The sequence below is a fragment of the Anopheles coluzzii genome, chromosome 2 (assembly GCF_943734685.1).
Source record: "Anopheles coluzzii chromosome 2, AcolN3, whole genome shotgun sequence".
NCBI classification, from domain to species: domain Eukaryota; kingdom Metazoa; phylum Arthropoda; class Insecta; order Diptera; family Culicidae; genus Anopheles; species Anopheles coluzzii.
In genome coordinates, this window is record NC_064670.1 from 46717302 (window position 1) to 46736291 (window position 18990).

Consider the following 18990-nt stretch of genomic DNA (forward strand, 5'->3'; position numbering starts at 1 on the left):
CTCCTTTTCTTTCTATACGAATTTCCGATGCATTCACGTTTCGGTGCGTACGTTTGAGGGCTAACTCTAGCGAAGGAGACGTTCGATATTTATAAATAAACTCCGATTGAATAAAGCCGGTCGTCCTACGGTGCTTAGATTCAGTTACTTCCCTACAGTTCCTACTTCCCGTTCCATTCCCTTAAATTTCCCGTATATCCAAACACTTGCAAGCTCGACTTCTTGAGCAACACGCATCGGATGAAGAAATCTCTGCCAGTGTGTAAGAGCTGGATCATTCATTTCTTGATATTTCAGGCCAACCATTGAGGAGGTCCGGGTGCTGCTAGGAGCGAATTTGTGTGCTTGGCAATGGATTCGGGTTTGTTATTACGGATAATTGATTTACGAAAGTGCACCCGGCTAGTAGGCGCTCCAACGGATTCCAGGCAAAATATTTCCCGGAGTGGTTACTATTATTACCTTTTTAACTCTCCGCCCTCAGCCGAACCAGAACCTGCCCCTCCCCTCCCCTGTTCCTTTGCATATGCAGCACAACCGCTCAGCCAAACAAACATACCGGTGTGTTATTATTGGTACTTGTTTATTCGATTTTCCCACCCACTGGGTTTGGGGTGTGCGTATGTGTCTGTGTAAAGGTCCCTTTGGCAAGCGCCATGCAGGAAAGTTGTCCATCCATTGCGCTAATTGGGGGATTAGAAGGAAAAACAAACAAACGTATAAAACGATACGCATCGGTATTTGAGATCCGCCAGCGAAGCAAAGCCAAACACATCATTATTAAACGGCGCCGGGACGTATTTTGGTGCTGTGAGTTCGAGAAAGCCAATAGCTGGCGACGACGACGGATCAAGCGTGTGGCGTAAAGGCGAATTGTAAACTTCTAGTACACCTATGCAAATACCGGGCGTACTTTGACGACAAAGAAGACTAATGTTGTTGCTAGAACACGTGAAAACTATCGGGAGATAATTTGTACCAACCAAAGATCGGCAACGAGAAGCAAGAGGCTGCATTTTGAAACTCAGCTGCCCGCAGTGTGTAGCAGCATGTACACGTGGGTTACGATTTGTTTTGGTAAACTGTGAGAGTAACTATTCAGCTGCTAGTGAGGATTCAAGCAATTGTTATTAACCGCTCGCCAGTAACCTAGGATGTGTAGGTCGTTAAAATGGCACATTAGATTGTTAAACAATTGGATTATCTCAACACCGGCAGTTGGAGTACGAAGGTGTAAAAATGTTTAGTAACCATATTAGAGCATGTGTGACATGCTTTACATTTCGCAATGAAATGTTAACATTTAGCTATAGTTAAGTTTTGTCGATTTTACAGTATTACGAATAAGAAGACATTTTAAAAGGGTCAACAAATATAAAAATATAAGATATTTCATAATTTCAATTCAAATTTTCTTCTTCTTCTTTGGCTTAACAATCGTTGTCGGTCAAGGCCTGACCACTAGTGGGCTTGGGTTTCAGTACGAATTTTGAACGTTTGTATACATTGGGCAGCAGTAGAAATTGTATAATCATATATTGCATTTTCATTATTTTTAAATCAGTATTAAACTTTCAAAAGTTAGCTGAAGGTAATGTAAGAATGGCCATAAATAGTAATATTACCATGAACCAATATTTTTTGTACACTAAAATACCTCTGTTCTAGATGCGCCGGCTTTCACAAAGCCGGACGGTTTCAAATCCTATCCAAACTATCTCCCTCTAGGAAGATTTGTCGATACGCTTGCGTGGTAAAAATAATTCTGTCAAGCCTAAATAAAACTGGTATATGAATCCTTATCCTATCCTTGGGCAAGGAAGAAGAAACACAACTGAAACCACTACTATATCATATATTATACGATACGCACCTGCAGAATGTAGCGGGAACAGTCCGCGAGAGTATCCTGCGACATGACCGCTAGTGTCGTCGACGCTCGTGATGGTGCTGATGGAAGAAGTTGTTGCTATTGTTGTTGATGCTGTCGTCGGTCTTGGTGATAGTGGTAGTATCGTTGGTACTTGCAATGGCTGTCGATTGCAGCGATCGATGATGCAGCCCTTGCAATCGCATCAACCGCTTCACTACTGTCTGGGAGGAGGATGGCTGCCCACGACGCCGGCAGTGGATGCACCCGCTGCCGCTGCTGCTGTTGCTTCTGCTGCTGCTGCTGCTGCTGGTGGTAGTGTCGCCGGTAGTGTGGTGCCGTCTTGTGCTACTAGTGCGGGCTGTCCAACTGCAACTGCTACAGTAGACGCCGCTCATTCTGCTCCCTTTGCTGCTTCTGCCGCCATTCGGCAGCCGCCAGCGGTAGCATAGACAACATAAACACCAGCACGCACACGGTGGTCACATACACTCACTCACACACACACACGCACACTCACTTGTGGTCAACTCCTTGGGCCATTCTACACACAATCGGCACACGCATTCACACCCTCACACGCCTTCGAATACTAAATGCACAAAACTCACTCTTCTCTCTATTTCACCTTCTTCCTTTCTCGTGCGCGATTTACGATCAACTTTGTCCAGCCTGTACACTTCTAGATCTTAAGGATATATCTTCCTTTAGCATCCTTTAGCACACATTAAAAATTCTACTCTTGGCCCACTCACAAACACTCCAAATATCTTGGACAGAGATTCACTAATAAAGCAGAACCTTTAAAGAAAAGTGGCGAAGAATGCTGATATTTTTTTATAAATTATACTACATTGCTCCTAAAGCAGTTTACGACCAGTTTCCTGTTAATACATGATACAAATACAATTTCCTAAAATTCGTACGGATATACATTTTAATTTTTGAATTTAGATATCTGACACATTCGACATTGCATGAAAACATGTTTCTGCCGAATTTAAACAATAATTTGTTAAAAGACTTCTAATTCTAATAATAAAATTCAAACATTTTTCAACGGACACTGAGCATTTTTTGTGTATGTGTTGTTTTTACACTACTATAGATTTGATGATTATTTCCGCAGGATCGCGCGGGTCAGGCTTATTGTATCATGTATTAGGAAAGAAATGGTTTGTTGCTGGTGTCATAGCAATTCCTTATCGAAAACGGTACCATTTTCTTCTGCCCACCGCACTCGACACATTTACAGCTCTGCGACGTTCGACGATAAGCGATATTCTCACATTTTGCAGACTCTTATTTCACAACGGTCTTGCAGTAAAAACCACCAACACTCTGTACACGAGATTCTTGCTGTCACAGCACACAGAAAAATACACACACGTACACACACTCTCGGTTAAGCCAATGTGCTTTTTTGTTGTTGTTTCACTGCCTGATAAAATAAGAGAGAACATGAACATATTTCTGTTAACAACTCAAATTTAACGGACGGTAATTTAGAACTAAACATCGCGCCGGGGGCCAAACACCAACAGCAAGGCTCATCGTTTTCCAACGCATTAACACCAGCTAAAAAGTATATGTGCATGCACCACTAATCCAAAATTCAACGCACTAACAGACAAAAAACGCAGTCAAGTGTCCTGTGTCCTTCGACCCTTGCGTTGCGTTTCAGGTGAGGTCTCTTCACCGTCCACCTGTCCAGCATAACTTTGTATCGGCCAAAACGGCTGTTAGCAATGTGAGATGTTTCTCGGCAGTTTTTCACTGATACGCACGCTTCACCACCAACCAGAGGGCCATCGTCTCAGCATAAAAAACATAACCACCGTCCATGTACGCAGTGTGGTTGAGTTGGTTACACTCTCTCCTTATCGCGAGTCGTGGTGCCATGGTGGAGAGCTGCGTTTTTTTTTCGATTTGATGCCAACAGTACACACACGCACACACACACACACATATACATATACTCTCATGACACTGGTTGCCATTTTTCACACCACGCACACTTCCCGTTGTTGTGTTTTAGCTGCGTTTTAACAGCACGCACAGTAAGACACAGGCCCCTCTTTTCCATCCCCATTGCGGCCAATGGCAGCCACACATACACTTGCATACGCAATTCCAGTTTCAAGACGGAAGCTGTCGCGAGATAAGACCTCTGTGTCGCGGCTGCTGCACTTCGCGGGCGCCGTCCGGGTTATCTGCGCGGGTCCAAGGAGCGCCTTACACTTGCTGCATGATTAGTATGATTGAAATTGCTGCTTTCTTGTGTGTGTGTGTGTGTGTGTGTGTGTGTGTGTGTGTGTGTGTGTGTGTGTGTGTGTGTGTGTGTGTGTTTTTTTTGCTTCTTTATTTTCCTTTTTGCAAAGCATATGCATCGACCGAGGTCGTAGCCCGATCGCAGCCCGTGGTGCGATCAACAGGCTCAGGACACACACACACACACAAACACACGAATGGTTTAATTATTATTCGCCGCAATTTGTAACCTCGCTCGTACTATAAGTGATACGGTTGAGGACGATTGGTAGAAAATCCTAGGGGAAGCAGCAGCTGCTGATAATGAGTTTGCGATGTCCAGACAAAGACTGCTCGAACGGGAAGACGCGCGATAGGGCTAGGCTGAAGGAAGAGAATAGAGAGAGAAAAAAGTTTGTTAGAATACTCATTACTTTCATTTTATCTAAAAAAAAATAAGTAAAACAATATGATTACTAAGCAAAGTCTGTCCGGAAAACAATACAAATAGATTCCAACAAAAGCTGCCACACTTTCTTACGTATTTGAGGAGGCGTTATAATGCCTCACCGCAAGCCGCTTAGTTCTGCACAATAATTACCGAACGAAAACTGTTCTATAGTCAGCTTACAGGCACACAATCTGTGGCGCTAGCTAGGCCGAAACAGTTTGAATCTACCACTTTAAAAAAAAACAACGCGAGAATCCCACCCCGGACGATGTGGCGGAAACAGTGATTCATGGATTACAGTGTGCTTTCTAGCGCGATCGCTTCCCCGTTCCATTGCACAGTTAGCTTCAGCAGATGGTGGCGCGCAGATTAAAACCACCCATGTAACAGTATGGGTGTGGGCAATAGCCCAACAACACCTGGCATCTGCGGCTGCTGCCTTGAACAATTTTGGAAGCGCCCAAATGTCCAACCAAAACCTTTAATTCAACCGGTAAACATCTTCGGACGATACGTTCACACGATTTGCGTTCTGACGGTGAGTTTCTGTCGGTGACGAAGGTGGTTCCTGGTACTGCGCGTATGAAGTACCTGAGATTATGTGTATTGTGGCCCACTTATTTCCTGCTGAAGTTGCAGCAACTTCATAAACTCAAAATGCAAAGGGTTGTGATTGCAAGAGCTGAGTAACATCTCACCCCAACGCATGGAAGTCCAAATGTGATTTTGGACAGATCTGACTTAAAGCAGTGGTAAAACCAACACACAAATCGAAACATCAGCAAGGCTAATCATCATAGCGCATTGTAAAAGCGAAACGAAAACAACCCGGCACCAATTACTACTAACCCACTTCCTGGCCCGTGGCGGTGTAGTGGAGCTCATCGTTTGCACTGGAGATACATTAAGGTTTACCACGGTAACATAAAATCGGTAGCGAGCGTGTGTGTGTATGTATCTGTATATGTGAGCATCTACAGACAAGATCAAATCAAATGTACTGCAAAGCTTATTAGAAGTATGAATCACACAGTGAAATTTTCCTACTAATAGCGTACCAGGAAACATAAAACGTCGACCCCATCGGCCAAATAGTCGTCTTTTTATAGATACAATTGCAGTAGGTTTTATTTGCTTTGCCCAAATCTCTAAAGAAACAATCGAAACAGTATTGGAATGGCAGTTAAATAGTGCATGACAGAAAATAGGTTAACATTCAAAAATGAACCGCTACCTCAGAGCAGTAAAAGCATTGTCAATAAAACAATAATTAATCATTAGCAACTTAATAGTTCTTTGGCGGCTGTAAGTAGTAGTTTATTGCACATCACGATAGCAACATGAACAATTACACATTTTAACATTAACAGGCACTATCATAACTTCAGACATTAGCCTATCACAAGATTTTTAACACCTCGCATTGATCGGAACAAATATTCATATTGGTGATGTGCTCTTTGGAGCGCACCCACTACTCCCATACGACTCCGGCTATTGTTAGTTAGTCCGATTCCGACTCCATCAAAATCTGAACCACTAGTTCCGCCTGTAATCAGAGTCCGGAGACGACTCCGACTCTGACTCCGAACGACTCCGGTCGACTCCGGACGACTCCGGACGACTCCGAACGACTCCGGATCGTGCTGGGCGGACCTACCTTCCAGAGTCGATTCCGAAATTATTGAAGTCGGATCAGAGTCGAATCCGGATTTTTGGAAAAATTAATCCATCACTAACTCAAATAAAGTTTCCATGATCACTACACCATGAATCATTCGTTCCCCAAGATTCCTCATGTTAAATGGATACATGATGTTGCACAGTTTTCTAGAATGAATCAGTGTTTTTTGAAGTTTTCAAACAGAGAACAAAATCTTAATGATTAGGTACAACAAAAACTGGTTTGTTTTTTTTCAACATCTACGAAAATTGAAATTTATAATTTATGAAAATTTACAACATTTACAGTCACACTCGCAGACATTGCACGCTGAATGAGTAACCGCTTAAAAATATTTCTGCAAACGCGCCTTAAAAATCTAGCGCTGACCTCTAGAACACATCCGGACCTCATTCCCAACAAATTATTCACCCAAAACCCTTCAGACTATGCTCAACTCTGATAACATCTGCGTTTTTCGGTGCAACCCTCAACTAGATCACGCAACGGAGGGAGATGATATACACATGTATGTTCCCCCACTCGACACACCACTAAGTTAATCGACTTCGGACAGAAACGTGACTGGTCGATGACATAAATCGCCCGGTGTTGGAACTCGTCGGAACGCAAAGAATGTACTGTCAAAACACACACACACACACACACACACACACACACACACACACACACACACACACACACACACACACATACACACGCACGTATGATGTGGGTGCCCCCTAAGAATCGTTACAGACCGACCACCGTTGGCGAATTTGCCGGAACGCGCATTTTATTTTTAAGAACAACCGTCCTCCGACAGGGTTCGTCGCTCCCCTCTCGCCCTTCGTTCCCTAGCAAATGATTGGGGATTTGTCTACTCCTAGGGCAGGGGTAGAACATATTTTTAGTACTTAATTTACGCGTCTTTTGTAACGCTTTTTAATGTCTACCAGCTGCTTTCGGTGGATGACGACTAAGGGTACCGGCCCCAGCGTCCGCATTGACCGGTGGAGTTGAAATGTTTCGCGCAGATCTTGTTTCCTCGTGCTTCGGGGGAACCGGATCGCTGAGAATAAAACACGTCCATATAGCTGCTAACAATAGCCCGGTGTAGTGGGTTTAAGCCAATGACGTTACCCATGAGTCGTCCAAAAAAAAAGGGTTGAGCAATATTGGGGTAATTTTGTACAATCTTCTTTCTACAGAATCCAAATATTTCCTGCTTGTTCTCGCATGGGGACTGTTTTGAAGTTAATAGTTGAAATTTTGTTAATTATTAAAATGTTGTTAAAATAACCCAATCAGCACGAAAAACGGCTTTTTTTACTTTCTTTTCATGCACTATTTTACGGGGCAAAAAAATTACCTTATTCACAACACTTTCTCTCATTCTCGGATCAACGTTAGCTAAACCTCGATCGTCACTATCGCCAACATAATGCTCCCGCTGCTGCCCCTTTGGGGGGCAATTCGAACCCAATAAAATTTACAAACGCATCTTCACCCATGCACCACTGCACGCGGAAGGGCCAATTAAAAGAAAACACTTTGACCTACATTTGGGGATCGTCGAACACTAAAAAAAAATAATACTTTTTATAATCAACCCCATAAACGATCGTGGTATACAGTTTAGGCGAACACAGAAACCTTGAAATAGCAATCGACCAAAAATATCGTTACGATCACTAATCCAATCGCTCTCGCTGATCTTCTTTCTCTGTCCGTACGAAGAAAAAACGATGAAGGAGGAAAAGTTAAAGAAAAGCCGCGCTGCATACACACACACACGCATGATTCGATTAGGCGTCAATTGAACAATTCGTTACAATTTGTTTAGATTGTCCTCTTCGCACTCGACCGAAGACGATGGAAAAAGATACTTCATTTTAGGCCGCGCCTAGCGAAAGATGAGGAAGACCATCGGTGGAAAAGAAAGATCCAAGGTAACGCTCCAAATGAGACGTGTGTGTGTGAAGGGTAGGAGGAGAAGCAAGAAGATGTTCATCGCTCGAATGTGCAAGGCGACGTATCCCGTATAAATCAAACCCATTTTTGACCAGCCAGGTCCCCCCGATACTGGAAGGGGGCGAGCTACAGCAGAGGGGAGGTTGCAATGACCAGAGGTGAAATAAATTCACTCATAAATTGTGCTTGTGCTACACACGTATGTGTGTGTATGTGCGGTCAAAAAAAACTCCATTAAGAGTACCGTTTTCCGGTCCCGGGTGCCATACCCCGCTCTGCTCTCGCACTCGTAGTTCGGGGCATTCCAACTTTCAAGTTCATTTTATTATTTTCCACATTATTTTCGGTTAATTCGTTTAATCAATACAGCAGATTCAGCCAAACAAACCAACTGGAGCGCGAAAAGGAGTCAAAAGCGGAGGGTGGGGTGATAAGTAAGAAAAACCTAATTTTAAATCATTCGCCTCTCCATAAGCAGTTTCGTTTCTTTTCGGCAACAGCAAACATCCAGTGTGGCTTTAGGTTAGGGCTGGAATAAATATGGTGCAAAACATACACACATACATCTATAACGCTATCTATAAAAAAGGAAACGTCTGGTGCCACAGAGTGCCGGCCGTAAAGTACGACTTATGGCCCGCGAAGTGCTTCTTACAGTAGCTAGAGGTTGGAATGATATAGTAAAGATAGTGCGCTGTTAATAAAAAAACATGCAGTCTGTATGCTAAGGTAACAAGTGCTCTCCCACACCATGCTCTGCTGACCCCATTCGTACCGGGCGGCGGGTGGCGGTCAGTTTTCACTGCTTCCGTACACCACCACACCGCCGCGCGTCTCTAAGGGTTTCGCCTTGCCCTATCAGCAGAATTGCCACCGACAAGCGCCGACCCATTGCATTGCATTGCACCACTGGGTTTCACTTCCGAATTGTGGTGTTGTTTCCTTTCCTCTATTTTTCCATGTTTTTACCGCCACACCGCATCATTTCGTCGACGAAGAAGTCGAGATCGGTACGGCTGACAGTGTGCTAGCTCTGTTAACTTATGCTCGGCACACACACACACACACACCTTTGCATTCTCTTAATGTTGCCAGCCAGTTTGCAGAAGAAAGTGCATTAGAAAAGCGGGTGGGATGGGGGGAGTAGGAAGTACGGAGCAGCAGGAAATCATACAACATTTTTCACTTGCAATATATAGCCTTTTTTCGCTTCATCCACTGATGGTGGTGGGTGCCACTCTTCGATTGCAGGTGATGCTGCCGACCGCCTACAAGTGGAGGAGGTACGAGGGACCGAGCAAAATTACAAGCTACCGGAACCGGGCTAATAACTAACAACACTTCGCATCAGGGCTGGCGGTGGCCAGAATAAAAGACGTTTCATCTTTTTCCCCCAGCAGGGCAATAAGAAAGAGAAGAAAAACAAAACGGTACATTCTCATATGTTTGTTTGAGGGGGACACCCCCTGTAGCAAAGGCGATCGGTATATGGCCATCAGTGATTTTTGTAAGACACAATACGAATTTGGAAAAACAAAATACTGATCTGAGCCAATAAATTTTTTCCTTTAATTTAAATATCCGGTTAATGTTTATCTATATATATAAAAATCTCGTGTCACGGTGTTTGTCGCGAGCAAACTCCGAAACGGCTGGATCATTTTCAACGAAACTTTGCACACACCTTATGGTGGTGGTATGAGAATAGGTTTTAAGACTCACATCATTTTCAGAAGTTGCACTAAACTTAATTTATTAGCAATTTTCTAACTCCCATACAAAGGACATCATTGTTGTTGTTGTATACAGCACTTTGACAGTCGGTGTGAAGCGCGGTTTACACTCGGTGTAAGGTGCGGTTAACACTCGCTGTGAAATGCCTAGCGGTTTACGATGCTGTCACAAATATCCAAAATGACAAAACAGAGATGGAGTACTTTAGTTTGGGAATAATGAATTAAAAAATACATGCTATTTCGCTTTGTCCTGTTTGCTGTTTAATGTTCCAAAACGAACAAATATGCTTGCTTTAATAATTGTAACATAAACATGTTTGGTTACTGAAGTTAAACTCGCAAGTGTAAACAACATTTTTCGTTATGGTGTTTTTTTTTTCGGTCTGCCCGGCTGCGGTCTTACCCGAGGTCAAACGATGTCTGTTTGCGGTTTGGACTTACGAACATCGTGTTTTTCGCATGGACAATTATATGTGGCATGTTCTCGCGTGGGTAAACCTTCCAATCTATACATACTAGCTAAAGACAGATTAACCAAAAATATCGTCCATTCATTAGCGCTTCGAGATTTGCATTAGAGATTCATAGTAGTTATATGTGTGTGACAAGTATGTAATTATTTGCATGTAAATAAATCAATCTACGTAATTCTACACCGTTTTACTGTTCCAAATTATGTTCTTAAACATATTATTTGAGTAATTAACGACAATGACATCAATGAAAACAAATAAAATGAATAAAAAATTAAATGTGAATTTAAACACCTATATTTGCAACTTAACGGACTGGCAGACGAAGGCGCGAGACCGTGAGCGGTTTCGGACACTCCTGAGGCAGGCCAAGACCGCAAAGCGGTTGTAGTGCCGGATAAGTAATTTGCAACTTCAAATACTTAATTGGCAACTAATAAAATGTGGGGTAAAACTAGGTTTACCGGGCCAGCTAGTACTTTATATAACCTATCACTTACCCGCAGAGCAGCACAACTACTCTGTGCAGGCAAAACTAGTCCACTGAAGGACAGAACATTCCCGGAATAGCAACTGTTTGCAAATTTTCATTAATCCCGTTCCAGGCTACGGTGCAAACTTATCAGAATATTATTTATAGATTGCTACGCTTTTCTAACAAGCAAAAGCACCTCATTCGTGTGTAACGTGTAACGCGTAACCCATCATTGACCTTTTTCATTGAATGTGTCTTTCTGAGTCCATGTCATGGAATAGCAAAGCAAAATAGTGATTCCGACAAGGTTTTTCAACGGTATGCAACAGAGTGTGTGCACATCATCTATCTTGCCAATCAGAATGTTGTACGTATAGTTCATCGAATACATCACGAATAGCATGGAATGGTTTGGCATAATTAAGCGTATTCATTGCACTTCGAATACAGAACCAGCTAGGTGTAACATTCGTTCGATTTTTCCTGCAGCATGTTAATAGGAAACAATCCTCAGATAGTATTATTTTTGATCAGATGTGTGATTGAAATGGAAAATTAGAACAGACAGTGTCTCGTCGATGTATCTTTGCCTAGTTCTCAATTATTGACATTAGTTTTTAACCGAAACTTGCGCTATACCGCTCAATAGTGGAGTTAAAAAACAAACTCGTACAAACGTTTGAGCATGCTTGTTTAGGGCAATATTCAACGCCATTCATTCCAGAGGCCTGCAGTGGTGTATGGAAACACACACTCACACACAACACATTCTGTACATTCAGCGTTCCGATTAGTCAGGGAGAAACAGTGGAACACGTGTTTGTTTTTTCAACTTCTTCTATTGGATATTTTTGCTACACAAACAAAAACCGGTAGCCCAGACATGTCTGCCTTTCTGGGAACTGCACTTCAAATTTAACGCGCTGAAGTCTTCCAAGCCCCCGGCACAGAACGGACCAAACGCATATGTGAAGGAAAGCATTGCCTTGTGGATCTTGTCGGGGCGTTTCTCCAAAAAAGAAGGAAAGCAAGATGTGCAAGATGTAGAATACTGCATACATACACGCACATTTGATCGTCAACGAACAGTCTTTGTCGTTCGGGGGTCGGAACTAATAAGCGCCAAGATGAACACGACAAACGGTCGTACTCATTTGCAACGTTCGATGCTGTGCCGCTGCAGCAGGGGCTTGATGTGTGGTCCTTTGTACTGCCCCTACAGTGCAATGCAATGGAAGTATTCCACGAGTTTATCGTTCTGTTTAACATACAGCTGAAAGCAGTTCCAACATTAATATAATGTAACTATAACACCATGCTCCTAGTGATGTTCTTTGCGTACGTACATGTTTGACCTACTTAAAAAAGATCTTATTCTGTATTTATTGGCTAATATACTACGTAAGACCGGCCAGTCTCGTGGTACAATAGTCAACTCGTACGACTAAAAACATGCTTGTCATGGGATCAAGCCCCAAACGGACCGTGACTCCATAGTAAGACTGACTATCGTACAACGAATAAATCAATACGTCATTGAAATGCACGTACAGGCAGTCCTTGACACCGACATCGGTTGTTATGCCAAATAGAAGAAGAAGAATACTATATGAGATGATACAATCTCACATACATCATTTCAACATTTTGAAATAAAACTGAAATTAGCTCTAAACAGTCTAATGTAAATTGCAACGATTTCTTTTTCGCCGTGATTCAAACATCCTGTTACTCTTTTTCTGTTAAACGTTGTAACGAATTTGTTTTGTTGTTAAACGGTGTAACGAAATGAAATTGTTTAATTTACCCTCTTCCTTCCTTCCAATTTGCATTCCCTCCTTACTGGTCCATAATGCCATCAGATCGCACTGAATGCACCCAATGCACTTTCCCCCCTCTGCGCCATTCAGCATCTAACCAACAGTTGGAGGAACGGATGGAGATTATTTTGACAGCAAACTGACGGCTGCATTCGCTGGACGATGGACGTTGCATGTTGGTTGTTTATTGTTGGTGTTACTACTTCTCTCGCTGTCAAACGTGTGTCTGTGTATCTGTGTGTGTGTATGTATATGTGGCACTAATGATTCAACGCTAACCGATAGTAAATTGCCCCTTCGAAATGTGTATCCGTAGAAGAAGCAAGGGGGCACCAAACACGTATGACCAATGTCCAATGTTCACAATGAAAAATAAATCGCGACCTTGTAAGGTCTCCCTCGCTACGTACACTAATAAGAAACAAGAGATAACGTATATAGGACTTTATGAGGTCACATACAAATAGCAAGCATTTCCTCGGTGATGTCATGATACGGCCAGGACGGTGGATGCAGGCTTGAAAGTATCAAACAATGCACACACACACACAATTCCACGACATAAGAGTAGAACCAATCAGAGAGCCGCCAAAGGTTAAAAGGCATCTCTCGCGCGAATGCCAAAAGATTATTCGTCTCGCATCGTTGGCGGCGAGCGGAAGGAGAGTTAACAGAAGCACCGCAATTTGCAACCCTAAAACAACTCGCTTAACAGCCTCAACCTTGCTTCCCCATTCGGATGATGGTAACTTTTAGAGAGAATGAAAAAAAGTAAAGAAACACATCACTACCACACATCTACTGCAACAACAACAACGAGATCGGAGCTGTGGTGTGTATGTGTGTGTGTGTGTATGTCCGTTAACCGGCACCATTTTCTTCCAAACAGTTTCCCTCACGGGAAGGTGGGAGGGAGGGGGGGGGGGCGCTGGTGTGTAGAGTGGCCAGCGAATTTATTGGAGCAGTAACAACAACAAAAAAGAACAACAACAACAAAGTGGCAGAAACATGAGACGGGAATGGGCGGAAGGAGGGGTGGCAGAAAGAGAGCTCGCTTGAAACGCTGGTGAATGAAATGAAGCGCAACCAACACCCCAAACCCTCTCAACAGTATCAACCTTCTTTGGCTCATTAGAAACCAGTAGAAGTAGTGGTAACAGAGTGTAGTGGAACAACAACAACAACAACAGCGCCGCCAACTACGCCGCCAACAAGAAAATTGTTATTTTTGAGATCAGAAGATCAGGCAGCAGAATGTTTTCACTCAATTCCTCATAGCAGCGTAATGTTGGTACGGTACATCGCAAAGGGTCCGAAAACCACAATCAAACAACAAACACGGTGCAAAATATAGTGAATCCTAATGAGAGGGTGGTAGGTAGATCATCGCACAGGGATGACCTTCACTGAGACGACTGTTCCTTTTTATAAGCTTTCATCATCACACTATTCCGCCTGCGATATCCTTTCTATTGACGAGCAAAAATCACTACCACCACCACACAAAAGCGCGACACGTGCGGTGGGTGGTGGTGGTTGCTTGCCACAGGATGAATGATGCGCATGTAAATGTGTACGCCCACGCCAACAAGCACACTGCCCCTTGAGAGAGAGAGAGAGAGGTAGAGAAGAGAGAGAAGAGAAAGAGAGAGAAGAGAAAGAGAGAGAGAGAGAGAGAAATGCGAAAAGAAGTTCAATCTGATTGATAAACATAGATTGATAAAATGGTTTACTATTTTAGCATCAAATGCAAACATCCGGCCGTAATGGCGACTCCGGTAAAGGATATTCTTGGGTCAATAAAACTCCATAGACACACACAAACACCGGTGCTGCGACAACGCCTGTTTGTGTGTGTGCTTTTAGGTGTGTTTCATGCATTTACAACTCGCTACCAACAGATGATTTAGAAATACTTTGCATCATCGTTGCCGAGCGCATTGCGTGTGCCCAGTGAGTACCAACCGTGCTTCTCCGGCAGTGAGTGAGGAAAGCTGAATGATGATGCTGAGAATAGTTCCTCACCGTCCCTCACGCAAGGCTGAGCGAGAATGAGAGACAGGAGAATGAGCTGACGAGATGACGAGTGAGAGCTCGTGTACAGCAATGTGGCGCATCCATGCCGTGTGCATGATATATGTATGTGTGTATGTATGTGTACGCTTCAGTTTGCGTAGGGGAAAAATGAAGGTGAAAGAATCTGTGCGCGACCTGCAGACTGCTGTGTTCAATCGAAAGAGCACTCCGTGCGGAATCAAATTCACCTTTACCACCTTGTTTAGAAATTGTTAGACGCAGCAGGTCCCATCATCATGTCGATATCACGCATAAAGAGATGAGAGTGCTGTTATGTGGTACGCATTCGATACGACTCACGCTTGAAACTCCCTCACGCGCTGGCGAGACAACAACGCTTAAAGCTGAAAGCTAGTGGGGATGACACAGCTTAATACTCTTTTTCTTCAATTTCCTAACATGAACAGTTTGTTATGTATGAAATGTCTGTTACAACACGAATAAACCAAAACTGAGCACCTTCAACAAAACAGAAACTTACCATTGACAGACACCGGGGACACTCCCTGCGTTCGTTCAGTCCAGTAAATAGCGTGCCGCGCGAAAATGAATCTGTATGAATTTATAAACGTTTGGTCACATTTTGACAACAAAACGAAAAGTACACAAACACACGCAAACACCCACGCCCAATACGATCATCTACATTTGTAATATGTTCTATTGTTTCCGTTGCAATGTTGTCAAGTCGAACACACACGTAAAAAAAACAATACACAAATCACATCGGGTTCTCCTCACGTGAGACAGTGAGACAGTTTCCTCACTCGGTTCATCGCCACACTCGCTCACTCGCTTTCCAAACACGCACCGCACACATACATACGCGCGAGCACACACAATCTTTGCATCGCTTCCCTCTAACAAAACGCACACAAACACACACAAACACACTGCCACACGCCCAGCCGCGTAACACAGTGTGCCGTGCCGGAAAAAAGGGGGAGCAACAGCAGAGGGCAGCAGCTCACACTCTCTCCTAACCATTTCCACTGTTCGCACACCCATTGAAAAACTGTTGATGCGTGTTACTGCATATTACCAACCAGGACAGCACCTTCTTTTGGGTCACGAAGAAGCTCTTCCCCCCCCCCCCCCCCCCCCAAAAAAAAAAAAGAAAACCATGATGTGCCGTCTAGCGTCTTAGCGACACTGACCCTTCAATCGGCCAACACTTTAAACCCCCAACTTGTATTTAACTCCCGGGGGAGCGGAGGGGCTTTGTAACAATCCGATGGTCCATCGCTGATCTTAAGTGTGTTGAAATTATTCCCTTTTTTTCGCTGGATTCGTTTATAATTTTGGGGCGGGAGTGGAAAACGGTGACGTCTCACACATCACTTTGACGGATCTCGCTCACGCACGCACATACACTCTCTCCGCAGTTGGCGAGCGTGAGAAAACGCGCACCTGCTACTTTGATGGCACTTTTCCGTCCCCTTTTCCAACGTACTGCCACTTTCAAGCGGGTCTGGGCGTCGATACGATTCAGCCATTTCGACCGCCCTAGCCGGGAAGACGTTTTGTGTGCTTCACCAATCGAAAACTGGCCAACACAGTTCCGGCCAGTGCAAATGTGTGACACGGCGGCATCGCCCTCGCCTGAACCTTTTTTTTTTCTTTCTTTTTGTTAGTGAGACAACAAGCCCCACACACGCTCACACTTTAGGGATAGGCAAAAACACCTCACGCGCGCATACACACATTCACACACACGCAACATCAAGCGTTTGGAATGGGGAATGTGTGGGGGAGGGGGGGGGGGGTGGTATTCCTACTCTCTAAAACGTAGTGCGTTCCTTTTCCTCGCAAGATGTGTGCTAGTGCGGCTACCAGTCATCATCTTCGTCATCTCGCACAATCCCCCATCACTGCATGTGTTTCCTTGCCCTATAGATTCGCTGGTGGATCACCACCATTAGCTTACACACACACACACACACGAGGGGAGGGGGTGTCACTGTCACTGCCCTCCCCCTCGATGTTGATATCGCCACACACACGCACAATACACTTTTATCGCTGTCCACCTCCACCACACCTGCTGTTCTTCTACGGCAACCACCAGACCACCATTTCATAGACATTAACTGATTTTATGCGACTGTCCACTCTTCCCCGCAGCACCGTCCTACTTCCCACTACAAACTCCAACATCAGGCGCACACACACACACACGCGCGCGACTCGTAGATGAAGATCGGATTCCAACGCGGATTCTGCTGGCGCTGGCTGCTGTCGTCTCTTTAGAAAACGGACATACCAACACACACACCCGCGACTGTGCGAGCACGACCGCACGCACACCACGCTACGCAAAACACACACACACAGGCACGCACACACGGGAACGGCGTTTGACCACGAACGCATTCCTCGCGAATCAACAGGATAAGAAGAGGTGTGCGCGAGTGTGTGGGCGGGGGATGAAGTGTGTGTGTGGGCGGGGGATGAAGTGTGTGTGTGCGCGAAGGAAACAATGGAGAACAAGAAGCTGCTATTGCTGCAGGAATCCTTCTTCCTCGCCCGTGCAAAAACACACCAACCACACACTGCTATCTTCTTAGCAGCTTCATCTTCCGATTCCGAACAGAGCAAAAGACTCCACCGTCCGTATGCAACTTGGACAACGATGGCCAATGATGATTATAGGCCACACACATTCCTTCTCGTGGAAGCGGATTTTCACACGTCGTGCCTTCTAGCAAACTCCACACGAAATTAAACTAGAGTTGCGCAAATGTATGCTGCTCTTACACACCTTATTCACATTCACACCGTACAAGCTTGGCAAACACGTCTTTTCACTGCACCGTAGCTACGAAAGAAACGAATGGGAACGGTCCCTCAATGTGAGACGTTCATTCCGTCACAGCCTTCTGTGCTTTCTTGGACAACGGTGGTGTACGGAGCAGAAACAGCCATCATCATCATCATCGGCGAACGCAGAGATACAGGTTCGCACCCACACAGGCGCAGGTTTTCTGCTACCCAAGTGACAACACGTAAATGCACAGTGGCGTGTCCAATAACGGTCAGTTAGCATGGATAAATGATAAATGATAAATGTTTGTTTTTCAAAATCATGCATTTCTTTTAGATTGGACATATATTTTAAATGTCCTATAAAAGCTTTTTTAAGCAATAAGAACCAGATTTAGGTATACTTTCCCGTTTTTCGGTCTACCGAAAAAAGGAGCGTTACAAAGCGTTACATTTAACCTGTATTCCGTCGTAAAGGCCCTATCACATTGGGAAATTTGGAATGTAATTGATAGATCAAACGGCGTTTGACAGCTTTTACCTCGTCAGCAAGGTGGATTAAAAATATCAGGTGGTGGATTAGGGCCTTTGGGGGGTCGCCATAGTTGAGGGACTTTACGTCATTATAGAACCGTTAACCATTGGTTTCCGCACACAAAGCTTAGCAAATAGAACAGATTTCTTTATTATTACGTGCATTTTTGTGTGTCTATTGATTTTATCGAAAAAATGAGATATATTAACAAACGATTTGATGATTTGTTTATGCTCGAAATTTAAAATCATGTGAGTGTGAGTTCTAATCTCACGTAAATTGTCCATGCGGCTCGTAGATAATAAAGAATCAATGTGAAAACTGAAAAAAAAAAATGAATTCCTAATTTTTGTCATCAAAAATGTCGAAAACACAATTAATTATAGAATAAATTCACGGAATAACACAAAATAACACACTTTCATCCATGTTTTAATGTTAAATAAGAACTCTCAAAGTCCAAAATATATTTTTAAAGAATATTTAATCGAAAAAATGCGGTAGATAAATTATATGAACAAATTTAATAAATGTAAACAATGTTTGAATCCTGGGGACCTTACGTCAAGTGACGAATTGTCAAAATGCACTAGAGTCCACCACCTGATATTTTTAAATCTACCTTGCTCGTCAGCAAAAATGAATTGGTCTTTACCAACGTAGATTCTATCAGGAAGGAGAACTCCACTGTCAAAGTGTAAAACAGTGTTTTTTGGAAGGAAACACATAAAGCAGTTCCGAAAGTATTTTTGTAAAACAACTTCTTCGGCAAAAAAAAAATTTTATACAGAAACATAAATTCCACATGAAATTTCGTTCCGTAATTCCGAGCGTGTCATTACATTAGCGAAGCGGATTTTTCTGTCAAATGGAGTCAACGACAGATAAATTCCGGAATTATTCC

The 18990-nt window shown here is 43.6% G+C and overlaps 1 protein-coding gene across 1 annotated transcript in view; it reads right to left on the minus strand.

Annotated features, from left to right (window-relative positions):
* The window catches only part of LOC120952367 (unconventional myosin-IXa-like), a 44247-nt gene extending 42260 nt beyond the window's left edge, over positions 1 to 1987 (minus strand). Inside the window, exon 1 of the mRNA XM_040371661.2 lies at positions 1874 to 1987. Coding sequence (XP_040227595.2) covers positions 1874 to 1918 — 45 coding nt within the window. The 5' untranslated portion in view covers positions 1919 to 1987. The remainder of the gene's footprint in view (positions 1 to 1873) is intronic.
* Between the last annotated feature and the right edge of the window lie 17003 nt (positions 1988 to 18990).